The sequence below is a fragment of the Varroa destructor genome, unplaced genomic scaffold (genome assembly GCF_002443255.2).
Source record: "Varroa destructor unplaced genomic scaffold, Vdes_3.0 BEIS01000006.1, whole genome shotgun sequence".
NCBI classification, from domain to species: domain Eukaryota; kingdom Metazoa; phylum Arthropoda; class Arachnida; order Mesostigmata; family Varroidae; genus Varroa; species Varroa destructor.
This window is the reverse complement of record NW_019211459.1, coordinates 4,116,234-4,131,713: the sequence shown is the minus strand read 5'-3', so window position 1 is coordinate 4,131,713 and position 15,480 is coordinate 4,116,234. Positions and strand designations below refer to the sequence as shown.

Below are 15,480 nucleotides of genomic sequence, written 5' to 3'. Positions count from 1 at the left end.
ATCGGAGCTTAAACCTTCAGTTCATAAATGAAACGTAATGCACCTGCGTCGTGGAAACTGGCTATTGAATTTTCGTCTTCAAAATAAAATCTTAGTTTGAATAAATATGGCTGGAGATCTTTGAGCTTGGTTATCGCTTCCGTTCAGTGACAAAGCCAATTTTGCGGCTAGGGAAAACGTATTGGTATGATGTCAGATATTGAAGCCGCTTTCTTTGCTGCCTCTGTGTGTCTACCTGCCTGGAACTATATAAATCTCATGTCATTTCCTTATCCATGTATGCAAGTCGTATGTGGGTAAGACATGAGAATTTCTTGGGAGTGCTGCGAAATTTTATTCGAATACTTGAGGCAAGAGGTAACCTTGCCCCTCCCTCACAATTTGATAGAACGTGGTTTGAGGTAAGATAAAAAAAAATTAATTTGATTTGATTCTTTGTAGAAAGATTTTATTAAAATCTATTTTGACGATCTGCTTGGCAAAAATCACCGGTAGAACAGTAGCATTATTATTTGTTTTATGTTGCGTATCGCAACTCTACTAAATGAAATTGGCACACATCTGATGCCCATACAACACTCCCTGTGATAAGCCAATAGAATGAAAACGTACTTAAGTAAATGTCCTACATGTTCTACGGTAATGCTTTACATAATGAAGCATTGGCATTGTCAGAACTGCGAGGTACCCCATTATAGTAGCATTGCTAAAACGACATTACCGTTATATTCTAAGCAATAAATAATCATTTGAATCTTATTATATGAATGAACTATCTAGTTCTTTGTTTTTTAGGTGTTCGCACTCTTGCAAGGCCAAACGCAAAAGCCTTTTAACGTGCGTATTCAGGTTAACTTAAAAAAATTTCATTCATGTTTCTCGTCACTCTTGTAAATGTAAAAAAAATTTGCGACATAATAAAGAAAATAAAGATGATACTATGTAAGAACATCGGATGGGGTGCTACCTAAGATAAAAAAGACCGTACAGTAGATTTACGACAGTCTCATAAGAAAGAGAAAAGAAGCTATACATTTTACTCCAGAGAGGTAAACGTGATCTGTAAGTTGGATCCGCGTACGAACGTCCATATTATCAATTTAAGTTACATTCAATATTTGCCATGCTAGCTTCATTTGTTCATATGGGTCTCAGTGGGTCTCAGAGTAATACTATACTCGTCTCTCAGATGTTATAGGCGTTTTTACGTTTTGGAAATAGCTTTTCATGTGGAAGATTGTTTCTTTCAAAACTTAGTACTCAATGTTATTATGATTATGGATCGCTAATATCCGTAAATGCGCAGCTACTGTCAATTGCGATAGGCAGAACAAGTAAAGGCTGACCCTTTTCACGCGACAAGAAGTTCCTAGGCTGGCTTGCAATGCTCAACAAGACGGTATCTTTGCGTCTGTGTGCATGCTAGAATTGGAGAGATCTGGCAAGGGATCTCAACTGTGTCCATTCTCCAGCCATTCATTTTAGCATTGATTCGTTTCGATGGAACGATACCAAGATAGCCTATAGTTTCACGAAATGCGAAAGCCAGTCTTTTCCAAAATTACCTATTGTCCAAGATAAAGGCTATGCACAAAGGTTTTGAGCACTGCGTTATTATTTACCGATAAATCTCCGCCGTAGAAGGGATGAATGACGAAGGTCTCGTTTGCAATGTGAATCACTCCGCTAATACCGTTGCAGGTTCGAAACGCAGCCAGTGCACCAGGATAGTCTTTCACGATGCCATGATAATAACAGTGCTCTATCTCCTGGTGAGTTCGCTGCGATTTGATATGAGATGGTAGACGATTAGTCGGCCACACTTCGAACTGTTATTAATAATCATATGCTTACAGTCGTATTTTCAATCTCATATTCGTGTACCTAGAATACCGTAAATGACCTTCAGACTGATTGATGTACAAGCTACTTAGTCTACACCAATCCTATATCCATCATCCGCAGAGAGGCCATACTTTTCGAAAATGAAGTATATAATATATGTAATATGATTTATTTGAAATCATAAAGCTTTTTGGGTTCCCCATATAATCACAAGACAGCTTTCGTTTCCACTGGTGATCGGTCGTTTTGTTTTTCTTGGCTCGTTTCTTTTTACTACAACAGCTCGCTACATGATAGTTATGCTTCAGTTGACTTGTAATAAAGAACGCTACCTATAAGTAGATCTATTTTCCTCAAGCTTTTCTTCGGATTTTCGAAACTTCGAAAATAAAATACATACGTTATTTACCTGTGACATCTAGCTACAACATGATGCTTCATACTTACTCGCCAGTTCCCGTTGGGCATAAGATGTTTCTGAGGGATGCTTGACTTGATGAGGTTATCATTGAGCTCGAGTTCCAATCGGAACTTGTAATGAAACGCTTTAATAAGTAACGATGTTTGATGGTAGTGTTTTGTCGTCTGGAATGGATCACATAGCGACACACAGTTCGTCTGTTTCGTTATTAACTACTATTCATGTAAAGAACCGCTTCTTTGCGTTACAACCTAATTTCTTGTTGTGGGCTTGTTTGCAGTGACTGTAAACTTTCCCGAAATGCGAGGCCGTTTGTTTTCATATGGTTTACATGGAACATTCGATTTCACAAGATCCTTTAGTGTGTATCAGGTGTGAATACCTGTAACTAATTAAATACATGAATACATAATATATCTAAGACCGCTAGGCAACATATCAGCGAAACTTGCTGCTCAAATCAGTCCCGGATTGATATCGACTTTGACAATGGTGCGCGAACGAAAATTGCGCGAGCTTTTATTGCAGAGCAATTGCCACTAGCGCTAAAAAAAGTATTAAAAATTTGGGATAGGGTCAAATAGGAACGTGCTTCACCAATTTTGTGCATCCGTCGTGTACTACATGGTAGATTATTATGTTTTATATACATGGAGTGGTGTGAGACTCATCAACGAATCCTCTAAATTAGCTGCTTTTGTTAAGCGGTAAAAAGTTTCTCATTTTATAATAAGCTATATTCTATATGGAGCTGAGCCTCTTTCGAAATGAGAATCTTTGGACGGCAATATTGATTATTATTTGTTATTAATACTTGATATAGTTCGTCAGTTCAAGTTATGTATCACACGTAAGAATTTCAACTAGCGTCGTCTGCTATTCTGAGATTCATTCAGCATTCGTTCTTTGTACCATCGCTGCTACGGTTTACGCAAGCGAATAGATAGTCGAGTACTGCTCGCTGCTGATATAGCGGGCAAATGTTCTGGTCCACTTCTTTCGATAGAGTCATTTTTCATTTAGCGAGTTCAAAGAAAAACACTATATACCTAAGGTATGTATTTATCGAGATTTCGTAAACATTAGGTGCTTTTTATGATCGTTCAGACTAGGAACCGTACGCATCCATCTGAAAAATTGATAGGCTTACGCGACACAACGTTTTTGTATCGATACAGAAAAAATGGCGACCTTCGTTGTCATTTTTCTAACGATGAATGTTTAAAAAGAAACAAAAAAAAACGTTTATATTTTTTCAATTCGAAATACACAGGGGTTTTGGCAAAAATATCAACAGATACGGTGGTAAGTAATGTCAGATTATGAAAGTAACTACTTGAAACTAATTTAGGCTATGGTACCAAGTGGACGCCACATTCATTTCGAGACTGAAATTTATCACAGTAACAATTGTCCTCCTCAGTCGAATCCACAATTTTCGTGATTTACTCGCGCGTTTTTTTGCACTCCGAACAAACGCGGCCAAATGCCTTAGCTTTAGGAGTTGCAGTTTGTCTCTTCTGCAAGCAAAGACATGCAACGCGAAGTAAAAAAAAGATGTTTATTATTCTCATTAAGCATTCTGGGGTGGGCCACCTCCTATGTTGGTCGATGTCAGCTATTCATTGGATGACTTTGAAAGTACCACCCCACGAGCCCCGCAATCCTTACCTGATGCAACTAACCCTAGTCACTGGCACTTAACCTCTCGCTATCGAGAAGAGGTTGAGCTAAGCACTTCACCTGGGGCACGGAAGTCCCAGCTACGTTTACGCTCCAAGGCGGGCTGTAGCTCGGAACGTGCATGCTTTACGGATGAATAGGCTGATTTAAGTATTGCAGGAGCGCGTTTTCTTATTCTCGTGTACGCGTTTACCTTCATTATACTAGAAGACTCACGATTTAGGCAAGCACAGTGACTTCGTATTAACTAGCCTAATGCTCGGACAGGGAGTGCCGACCAAGTTAGTAATTCAATAGCAGTCGAAGCTCTATGATTTTTACCTCGAGATTTGAGAGGATGTACGCATCGTCTGGAACGCATATTCATAGAGTACAGGCAGTGTTCGTGGTGTGTATTTTAGTAATATCATTTACGAACTGTGTGAAACACTAGGAATACAAAACTAAGATCGATTGAAGACACAGTTACCAGGCTTAGAATTAAAACAGCTGAATTACTTCAATTACTAGAAGCAGAACGATGTGTTAAGGCTTTATCTGTTACTGTTTCTACCTTTTTCGATTTTCAAAGGGGCAAATCGATATGGTGCTACTTTGTGTACACCTAGCTGACATATTCTGTCGTAGCGATACCGATATGCTGAATCATTTCATTGTTAACACTTTTTTAAATGAAAGAGTTAACAACAACAAAAGGTAACAATCATAATAGAAATTCTAGTTACGACTGATCTAAATTTTATTAGGTGAATATGACGCATAACGAGCATCTGTACACGGTACAACTGTCGAATAACAAGTTGGCTGATCAATTGCTTGAGACTTAAAGCTATAGCAAAAATTGTAAAATGTAAAAAGACAGTAACTTTGCACAAAGAAATATAAAAAAAGACCTGAATTTCCTTCCACTGATGACCATGCAAAACTTTCAGTTGCTACAAGGGGCAATGAATAAATCATACACTTACCTTGTTCGAGCTGACGTCTCGCGTTGAGATTCCGACTTTTTGATGGTGCCTCACCTGCACGGGATAGATAACTTCATATATTCGAGAAGGAATTGATGCAATCAGACGCTCATTCTCTGGGTAACGCTTTAGACGCTCAACCGCTGCAAGGCAAAATTAATTTTAATTAAGAACAGAACGTGGAATTTGTGCGTGAATTTTCGAGGAATCTGACTAGCTATATCTCGTATTAGTGATACGTAAAGCTACACATTTATCACTCGCAAATTTCATTGTAAATTAAAGACACTATGAAAATGAACTGCGACGCACCCGAATTGTATGTATGGTGTACGTAGAAGAAATTGTTCCTGACCGCATTTATACGTCTAGCCTTTCGCGTTTTGGAAACTAGGGAACAGACTTCTCCGCGTTATCGTTGATAAGCTGCGCGGAGCAGAACAGAGCTGTCGCTTCCCGTATAGACTACTTTATTTCTTAACTAAATAAAGCTTTTCAACGATACATAGATACGGGATCACGACAATGTATATAACTTCACCGAAGGAATAGAACACTGCTATCGTTTGTTTAGCGCGCCTAACTTTTGAAAGCATTGCAAGAGATCAATCTTTGTTAGTTAACAGAAATTGAATAATGTCGCTAAACTCCTGGACCGGCACCGTTCCGTTCAGAAGATATGCAGAAAAAAAGTCGTCCTAATGAAGGAAAGGAAACTTAAGGCTCTCATCCTAGAAATCAAGGACCTTCCTATTGGAACTCTGAAAGCGGAGAAGACAGATTTTATCAGGTATCAAATTCCGATGTTTTGAACACGCGGTATTGAGCACTTACACCGTTCAAGAATTATGACTTAACCCCTTCCCCCGCTATGTTTGTGCATTTTTTTCTAATGATGCAATAAGCCCACCGATATGTTCTGTTCAGTGGCGCAACGTACGATACGATTATGCTCGCGCGCTAATCTTGTTTGAAAGCCAGAGGACAGCTGTCCGTGTGCTAACTATGGGCGGTTATTGCAAACCGTTGAAGTCATTTACCCGCTGGGTCATTGCGGTGCTTGAAGTAACGCAAGACGCTAGAGAAACAATGTCCTGGCACTATATGGCTGTCCCGCAGAGAAGTCCCCGTACCTCACAACGAATAGTTAGCGGCTTGCAAGTCGATAGACGGACCAGCCAGTGTATATGGCTGCGCGCCGTTTTCTTCTGGGAAAGGGGGTCTTTAGCTAAATAGCATATAAAAATAATTTATCATAACACATTATCTCCTAATGAAGCAATTCTCTCTATAGAAAAAGTTATAATGGGCGCTTGCCCAGCGCGTAGTACGCATATTTTACTAATAAGCGTGCTCCATAAATTCTGCTTCATATTCTAATAGCGGAAGAGAGAGGCGTTATGTTTTGCAAAGTTGAACCTGTACATACAGAGTCCTCTTTGCCTCTTTTACAGTCACATGGTTGAAAACGTGCTAAGATAGTAATTTCCAGATGTAGTGTTTGTAACGACCGTCCCGATTTCAAGTGCTCTGCAGTGAAACTTAGTCGATCTAACTATTTTCACAAATAGACGGCGCAGCTTTCGAAACGCTGATTACCAACGACAGCGCCTTGTAAGCAGAAGTGGGCAAGGTAGACTACTATGAATAGTAGGTTGACTAGACGCTACGATGATACGGAACAGCGATTAGGATCAGTAGTATGGTATAGTAGATCGCGAGTATGTTGACAACGTACCTGAGTATTAGTTCTGCTTTTTCAATGCACGCAGTAATGGGAGCAGTGCCGCACGTTGATCCCTGTTGTTATTGTGTCGTGTGTGTGAAATCCTATTTTGTCCTTCAAGTTTTGATTCAATAAGTCGTTGAACAGGTATATGGAATTCTTTAGTTGACTGAGGTGTTTCGCTGAGTATTAAGTAGTATTTAAGTGCAAATAGCTGGATTAATTTAACAACTCAGCGTACAAGTACGCACGTTCGATAATTTTGGGTTTACCCAGACATTTCTGTTTCGGCTAATTTCCTAACAAAGCAGACAAATACCCAATAGTGTCTAATTTACTGTATAATACAAAATCATTCGCGCCGCTGGAATGAGGCAGCGAATTTTACGAGTACTTTCGCGACTTTTAGTAAACAGCAGGAGTCACCATTAGGAAAAGAGCCTTTATTTATTTATTTATATTTAATAATATAGATTCTATCTCGGACACATATGCATATACTTATATCCCTACCGCTATTATGGCAGTCGTTTAACGAGCACGCACTGATGCTAGAGTCTCATCTTTAGCTTCCTTTGCTATAACAATCAATTCCGAAGCGAAAAATATTATAGTTTCGCGTAGAGTTTACCATTTATTGATTTTCACAAGCTCTTCATGAGGTTTCGTTCGGCATCAATTAAACTCTGTAGTGGACGTTTCACTTCTTATGACTCATCAGCTTTGTTTCGTAAACCGGTATCAGGATCCGCTCATGATTTTCGCGCTCTACTACGTGTATAAATATCCTGCGTGACCCAGGAGACCTGGGTCGAGGCAAAAGTCGGCAAAGTTCCCATTTATGAGGCTAGCAGCTCATTTCGGACCGATATAATTCGTTAGTACATAATAATTTTTTTCGCTTTCCAATTAGCCTTTGCATGAGCGCGTACAACGGGGCGTCGACATCGGTGTGCCATGGCAGTCAATTATCGAGGAGGCTTTGGATGCACGTTTCATAAATGTTGCGATAATAGTAATATCGCTAAGGGATTAACATTTGTAGAGATCGTATCTTAGTGTGAATGGTGACAGCCAACGGAAAAAAAACTAGCCAAAGAGACTCCAGAGCCATCCGTTTCGAATACGCGTTGCAAAAAACATGGTACATAGCTTCTGCTGGGGATATTGGGCTAGTGCTGTTTGTCTTCAGATGCATTGTATTTCCCTTACTGGTATCAATTATTTGGAATCATTATGCTATATATGACGTGTCACCTGGGTGATGGCCTCGCAGTTGCTGGACACCACGACTGCCTTACGTTTCTGCTGGAGCGCAGTGTTTATTTATCGTGCGTAACTTTAAACAAATACGCCCGTTCTATCGATGGTTCATTAACAAAGCTACTTTATCTCAGACCCGGATACGAACCATACCTGAATCTTGACGAAAAGATAGATTCTTGATAGAAACTGGCTGTTATCGACTCATTCCGTGCCCAAATCGTGAATCGCAGTAATGATACGAAAACCGCATACTATTATATTCACATGCTTAGTCTTTGGGTATGAATGCATGTATAGCCAAGTTATCAAGGGGCTACTGTATAATGCACATGGGTTGACGTATACTTACGGAAATATTAGAGCCATATCTGACGGTACTTGATCTGTCTCCGAAAAGCAGCTTTCTGAATTCGGCTGTTGCTGAACGAACGAACGAACGAACGAACGAACGAAACCCACGAGAAATTGTTTGCTTTGTTTGAATCCCGGTAATATATAATATATAGCTGCATGTACGGTGTTTTCCATTACTATCTATGTAACATCCAGCCATATCTATTCAGGGTGTTTTTTATGAGCGTAACAGTCGTTTCTGCCGGTTAACTAGGGAGCAACTTACTAGCGTAAAGGATAGTTTTCCCTGTTCGCCGCTGCAAGCTTGTCCATGTGCCATTCCTTCGGAATAAAAACTTGTCGCTCATATGATATATCTAGGATAAGTGCCATTTTGTCGTTCATCCGAATTTCATTCGCAAGTACCCTGCCTGTGACGCGTTACGTATTTATAACGTGCAATTTAGAGCGGCACGTAACCGCTTTGTCTTGGAAACATGGCCCAGGCAATCGCTCTATTGGCATTCCTCTTCAAAAGAAATTCCGATTTCATAGGAAGCGCTACGGGGTGCCATACTAAGCCATTGTTTCGAGTATTGCGAGGGGATATGCGGTGTCCAACGTTTGCACGGTTTATGCTTAACTCGGTTTATGGCTAGCTAGGTTCTCCAGCGACGTATCGGCGCTGCTTTCTCGGTGCAATTCGCTCCGACTCATTTCCCCATTCAAAGCCAGTGGCATCACATGAAATCACATTTGGAGAATGCCATTCTTTTCTTGTTGTTGTTTGCTCTTACGAGACGCCGTAGCGAGGATCTGTCAGCTACGAGGTTCTTTCAAATAGCGTGCTTACGTCGGCCGACGAGAACACGTCATACAGCCGTCGCTTCTCAGGTGCTAGAAAATGTGTATGCTTTGAGAGGGCCTTTCTAGGGGCTCAACAGAAGGATAACATTAGGATATTGGTTACCTGTTGGTCTCTAACGAAGTCTCTCAAATAGGGTAGGATATTGACTTGTTTATGCTTGATTTGTATAACTAATTTCTATTTTTAAGGTCCTTTGACTCGTTTGGGTATTTCAGAGCATTTATTTAGAAATGTGTCCAAAAAGACGCCCACTAGGTTCGGTATGGCGATGTACTTTATAGACAGGTTGAAAGTTTGAAGGAGCCATGTGTATGGATTATCACTGCAACTAATTGGTAAAATATTTTGGCCTTCTGCTAGGTTCTTACATAAACCCTACATCATTTTCGTTAAAGGAGCTTGCGAATGATTCAATATAGGGCTAAGACTTTAGCTTTTAAGCATATAGGGAGGACCGATTATAATGATTTTTCACGTACATCCGATCCTCTGTATAGTACAGCTAGATTTCTTAGTATCTATATTAAGTTAACAATTACTTAAATAATGTAAGTTTAGCATTGATGCAAAATTTAAGAACCCTTACTAGTATCATAACTTAGCTTTCTTCTATAGTGCATCCTGGTTATATCCCTTTTTAAGGGGAGCTATGTAACCTTTGTTGGAATCCCTATCTGGTTCTGACTGCTACTCTTTTCGCTTACCTCTTATATTTAGCGCGTACCGTAGTGTTCGCCGCTGCTACCATATTTTTTCCACTTACGTAATTGTTGTTAGTTATATCCTATACATGCATACTAACATCGACTTACTCCACAAATGTTTCGTGGAAGTTATGTTGTGTTGTTTTTGCTCTTTGTTCGTCTGTCCATTCGTCTACCTATCAGTTCTTTTTGTTTGTCATCCAATCTTATAATCGCTGCTGCAAGCAGACGAGTCACTTCACGACGTGTTTTCGATGACCTGATCCTGAAGTTACCTCGGGGAGATATGTCCGCTACGACTCCCAACAACAAGGTTATTATTGACATCATTTCATAAATGTCATTCTTTTTGCTTTTCTCTTTTCTTTTTTTTTTTTTTTTTTTTTTTTGTAATAGTGACAGGGAAGGAGGCGGAGTAGTCACATGCAGACGTAGTGATCGGCAAGTAACGTCATCCATGGCGTCGCTGATGTCGATGCTGAAAGCCGTTGGCAATCGACCAGCTGCTTATCGTCGACGCTGCTTGTTCCTTGTAGTGCGTCCTACTTGCTGCAGTTTAGCACTCGGTTCAGTAGTGGTAGAAGACCCTTGTACCGTCGGTTTATTGGTCGGCGGCTTTTTCGTTTACTCACTACACTATACTGCTGTTTCAGGCGCTGTAGTTTGGTTCGCCCGAGCATCTGGGTGCTCTGTTCTTAGGTGCGTTCATCACTATTCCTGACACCCCCATGCCGAAACCCAATCCTCTGAGGAGAGAGGGTAAAACGGGGGAGTGTCCTCAGTTTGTGATGGTCTTCATGCCAATTGTATACCTACTGCATTTCCGCGGATGCTTCTGCATCTGCCGACCACTCCTTTCGATCCGGCTTTTTCTTTCTGCACGTCGGCCTGTGGACGAATAGGGGCTGAGGAAAAGCAGTCTTGCGATGTGCCATTGGGATGTGGTCAGCGAGTCAGCAATACTGAGAGCACGGATACTAGGCAGCATAGCTACACCACAATCATCATGCGTCGGAGGCAAAGTGGCAGGCAGGGTGTAAGAAGCATCGTCTGAGGGGTCCATTCCGTGGCTCGTTAAGCTCCGTTCGCGTGGCCCTTGCTCAAGCCCGTACTTTCTCCCAGTTGCAATGCGATGCAATGAGCCTACCACCTCCGCTGCGTTCCACCGGCTCCTTCACACTATCCATTGCAGGTCCAACCATACCGAACTTCTCCTTAGTCTTTCCTTACTCCTGCTTCTGGTCCACTAATGTGGCGGCAGCGGCGTCTGATGCGGCCTTGTTCTGCGCTAACCTTCTACGGGCAAGTGGGTTGGCATGCCCCTGCCTGCAGCAGCAGTGGCAGCAGCTAGCTGATAGAAGTGCACTCCTGCTAGATGAACGAACCAATGATGTTTGTGCAACCTCTATCAGTGCAGCAGCGACAGCAGTGGTGGCGAAGGCGCGTCCTGCCACTTTCTCCGGCCGTGCTGCCCTCCTCTTTCTCTCCACATGCTTCGATTCCGGCAAAGGCAGGGAGGACTTCGTTATCGTCTCAGGCTCCTTACGTACATCTAACGCGCGTTGCCAACAGTGAATCGTAGTATTAATAATGGTTTCTTTTTCTTGTTACTGAAACAGCTACTACCGGCGTAACGCATATGCATATGTACCTACTAGAACAGTAAATGATGATATTTCGGCCTCTTACAGAACAAGCAGAAGTCGAGGTATAATGAAAATGGTAGATTCGAATCGAAGGAAGATATGCTGACGAATATACCTATTTACAAGAAAGCTAACTCCTTTCTACTAACACACCCTTATAATTAAAACGAACGTTTTTTAGTCTTCATCACGCTAATTACGTAACGTATTTGCGAGGTGATGTCCAATCGACCAATTACGCTAGATGAGCATTTCAATGTAGCCTTGTTAGTTACATAATGTCCAATGGACCCTGCAGCGACACGCAGGCGCAGCCGAGGTGTTACGGCTTTAACGCTGAGCCTTCACGATATTTCTTGGCATTTTAAAACGATAAGCAAAATAGGAAGCAACGTCTAGAAGAGCCTTCCTTGAATAACATAGAGGATTACCTGTGAAATCAGCAAACATGGGACTCTCAGGGACGAATGACTTCTGGATACCCTGTTTGTCTATGTTAGGTGAGAGGAACAAGAATGCGACAATGTATAGGCCAGTTACTTAGACAGCGTAAAAAGCTGGTGGCATTTAATGGATAATTAAAGATATTGTCGTGACAGCGCTTATTCGTATAACCGCAATAAGTAAGTTCTTTAATACAGTAAACAACAAGTAAATACCTTTGTTTATAAGGAACAGAAAAGCACGTTCTTGCATGTTATATGAGCTGGTTTTCTTCTATAAAAATGTAGTGACTATCGTATTCCGCATGGAATTCCTTCGCGTTGTTTGCTCGAAGCCATTCATTTACCATTAGACAAGCACTCCCCTAGAGTAGTCGTGGAGTGTCGAACTATAGCGGCCTGCGCACCAACGGGCGCACATCGATTAAGGATAGGAAAAACGGTCTAGAAGTCACTGAAGAAGAGATTGTGCATTAAGGTTCCAATCAGATGCGGATCACGACCATGCATACGCTCGGCCTTTGACGCTTCAAATAAACGTCGGGTAGTCAGTTTCGGTTTCTTCTTTGCTGCTCCTGCTTCTAGCGTCGCTAAAACTGTCCGAACAGCGGACGTTGCTCGCAAGCGTGCCTCTGCCGCTGCTATTGCGAGTAAATTCTTACGACTGCACACACGGCCATTGTTCTACAAGGCTTACCCATGGATGTATGTATAGCCTGACCTATTATAATATCAGATCCATATCGGTATTTATCCATATATAATCCATATATATGTTGTTGCATTTCGTATAGGGATCGTATGTCCTCTTACCTATGAAGCGATATAGTGTTTTACACTTTAGTCCGGTTGGTGGTAGGATCAGTAACGGATACTGTAAAGTTGTAGATTTGAGTCTTCTGATCCTTAGAGCAGTCACTTCGAGTGGAAACACATTTCTTCGCACGTTCGTGTGTGCGCGAGAAAAATTATAGGGCGTACGATAATTGGAGAAAAGGAATAAATTGTATTTTTTTTTGTCCATAAGAAGACTAGAGTTGCACGGCACATCTAAAACATTATAATAAATAAATGTGGGTCTTATTCATATAACTAATCGCAGAATTCAATCGAATTGAGATAAACATCTGCGTCCCCCTCCTTCCGTTGCATAAAGTTACCGCCGTTCATAATAGCGAGGCCGGATTTTTATGACTTGGGATTTAATTACCGCGCTCTTTTTTCCTGCCAGGAATGTTTTGTCCATTTTTTTATACTAAGCACACAGCATGCTCGCACGCACTTGTGAACAAACAGGCACGCATAGGCAGAAACAAAAAAGAACGAATGTACCGAGTACGAACGCATTACACATGATGACCAAGAAGAAAGATTTCTATTGAAGTTTACCGCCGACATGCACAAGCCCACAGCACCCCCCATACCGTCAGAAACAAGCAGTTTCGATCCGAGATGAGAGGCGAATTAAAACGTGAGTAGATTGGAGCGATGACAATGGAGAAGGATGAGATCCACACTAAATATTGATTGCCACTTGCAATAACGGTTACAATTGATTGATAGATTTGCTGTCTAATAGTAGCGTTATTAATTGGTTTTGCACGACCGTTGTATTATGTCGGCTTCCGTACGCAACACTTAATTAATAATAAAAAAGCAGTCATATACATGTTTTCAGTGATAGTAGGAAATGAGATGATTTCTGTTGGGTGTTGGCCATGTTAACTGTTTGGGGGACACCAGCCGCTTGATACGGACCGAAGGGGAGAGGATGGACCTGCCACAAGCTGCCACGTTATAGCAGCGCCACTTCGCATTTATTAGACTTCTAGCTTATGTCGTCTGAAGGGTTCGAACGGCGCTTTTTGCATCATGTCGCTTCATCTTACGAGGCAATGATCTGATACGCTGCAAGAACAATACCCTCATCATATCCTAGTGGATTTGCAACGTTGATAGGTTAAAGGCTTAGACGGTGAATTTGAAAGGAGACACAATCATAGGCCAGCTATGGCCGACTGTGTTTCGAGTCGTACATGGACTGCAGTTACCTGATCTCCTAGAGCCTGGTGACTTGAGTGTGTGTTCTCAAGTCGAGTTGCCTCAAGCCGGCGCTGGCGGTGGAAGATTATTCAAGCAGCTCAAGACTTTGTCGCATAAAAGCTCAATGAAGAATGGCTCTGCTTGGAGAACGTCGAACAAATTCGAATTTCCGCAACCACCCATTTAAACTGTCAGGATGTCTAAGGATTGTACGGAATATGCATCTAGCGAACCTTTAAGCCTAGCTGGCGAACTGGTACGGGCAAATAGTAGCATAATGCCCTAAAAAATAGTTTCCGTTCGAATCTGCGACGAATGGAAACTATATAATTAAATTATACGGTTCGTTTTTTATCTGAGTAGACGAAAAAAGGCGTAATATAAATATCTAAGCCCAGTGCATCTCCAAATCTCAGCCGAAGGACATAGAAAAACATAGGCCGATTAGTTTTTTCGGGTTGAATAGGAAACCTAGGACGCAAACAATTTGTCATCGTATCAATCACGTTTACTGATTACGCCCAAAATTACATTTGATGCCTTCTCGTCACGACTTATTACCTTGGGACAATGTAATAGTTGATCATCGGAGCGAAGTACGACGCCGTCGTCGATAAAGTTCACAGCGAAAAAAATAACTTGTTTGACAAATTGTTCAGCTGGCGTTGGCATCAACAGATGGTGCTGAGTGAAGGTTGTCTGTGAGCCGTATTTGCTATTGTGGATGTTGTTAGTAGAACAGAAGATCACAAAAGATTGCCTCACACAACTTCGAGAAACAACGCTAGTTACAAATCTCTTGATCCGATTAGAGCTTCTGTCCCACGGCGGCGCGCGAACGAAATAGAGCTCTAACGATTGCCCTTACGACAGCGGATCGATTTCGTGTCTTGTATAGATACGTGCGGTTGAAAGCAACTACTCTATAAACCCAAAAGGCCGTAAGAACAAAACTCGTATGTGCTGTGCCATTGTGTTGCTTCATTTAGATGTTTTTTTTTCTTTCCGAAGCAACCTCATAAAATATCATACTTTAGAAAGCGTTCTAGAATAGTGACAGTATGCATTCGCAGTATGGTCGGTCCCATATAATGTCCTTCTGTGGACAGATATCGATCTGTAAGCATGTTGCCAACAAAAAGCCACTACCGACGACTTGCTGAAAGCCTCTCGCCTGTGATATGGCTGGCATCGTTTGCTATTGGCTGCATCCTGCGGATAAAACCATAACGTCGAAGTGAGCTAGTAATAGGAACTCAATCCTTTGACAAAGCCATTGTGCCAATGGAAAGCAGAATTTTTACGTGTAACGTCTTACGTACCCGCGGTGGCGACAGCCACATATTAGGTCACTCGATTTACTTTCGCAATTTTACATCTACTTCAGTCATGGTGTAATCATTCCTATAGACGACAGACGCGATTACACGGCGTAAAGGTTACGAAACCGGCATTTCTTTTTGAGAGACACAGACAACGATCCAAATCGTTCCTACGAGAAAAAGCAAGATGACTTATCAACAGTTATCAGAGA

General features: G+C 41.5%; 2 protein-coding genes across 10 annotated transcripts in view; one reads left to right on the top strand and one right to left on the bottom strand.

The window, feature by feature from the left end:
• The window catches only part of mmd (disintegrin and metalloproteinase domain-containing protein mind-meld), a 131,896-nt gene that overhangs the window by 31,973 nt on the left and 84,443 nt on the right, over nucleotides 1-15,480 (bottom strand). For 7 of the 9 annotated variants that reach the window (XM_086993585.1, XM_086993586.1, XM_086993583.1 and 4 more), the window contains 3 exons: nucleotides 4,918-5,060; nucleotides 2,293-2,463; nucleotides 1,623-1,781 (listed from right to left, as the gene is read on the bottom strand). In XM_086993585.1, the coding sequence (XP_086849711.1) occupies nucleotides 1,623-1,781; nucleotides 2,293-2,463; nucleotides 4,918-5,060 (473 nt within the window). The remainder of the gene's footprint in view (nucleotides 1-1,622; nucleotides 1,782-2,292; nucleotides 2,464-4,917; nucleotides 5,061-15,480) is intronic. The other 2 variants (XM_086993587.1, XM_086993582.1) reach the window with 1 other exon arrangement.
• The window catches only part of LOC111252774 (uncharacterized), a 28,661-nt gene that overhangs the window by 7,518 nt on the left and 5,663 nt on the right, over nucleotides 1-15,480 (top strand). The window lies entirely within an intron of this gene.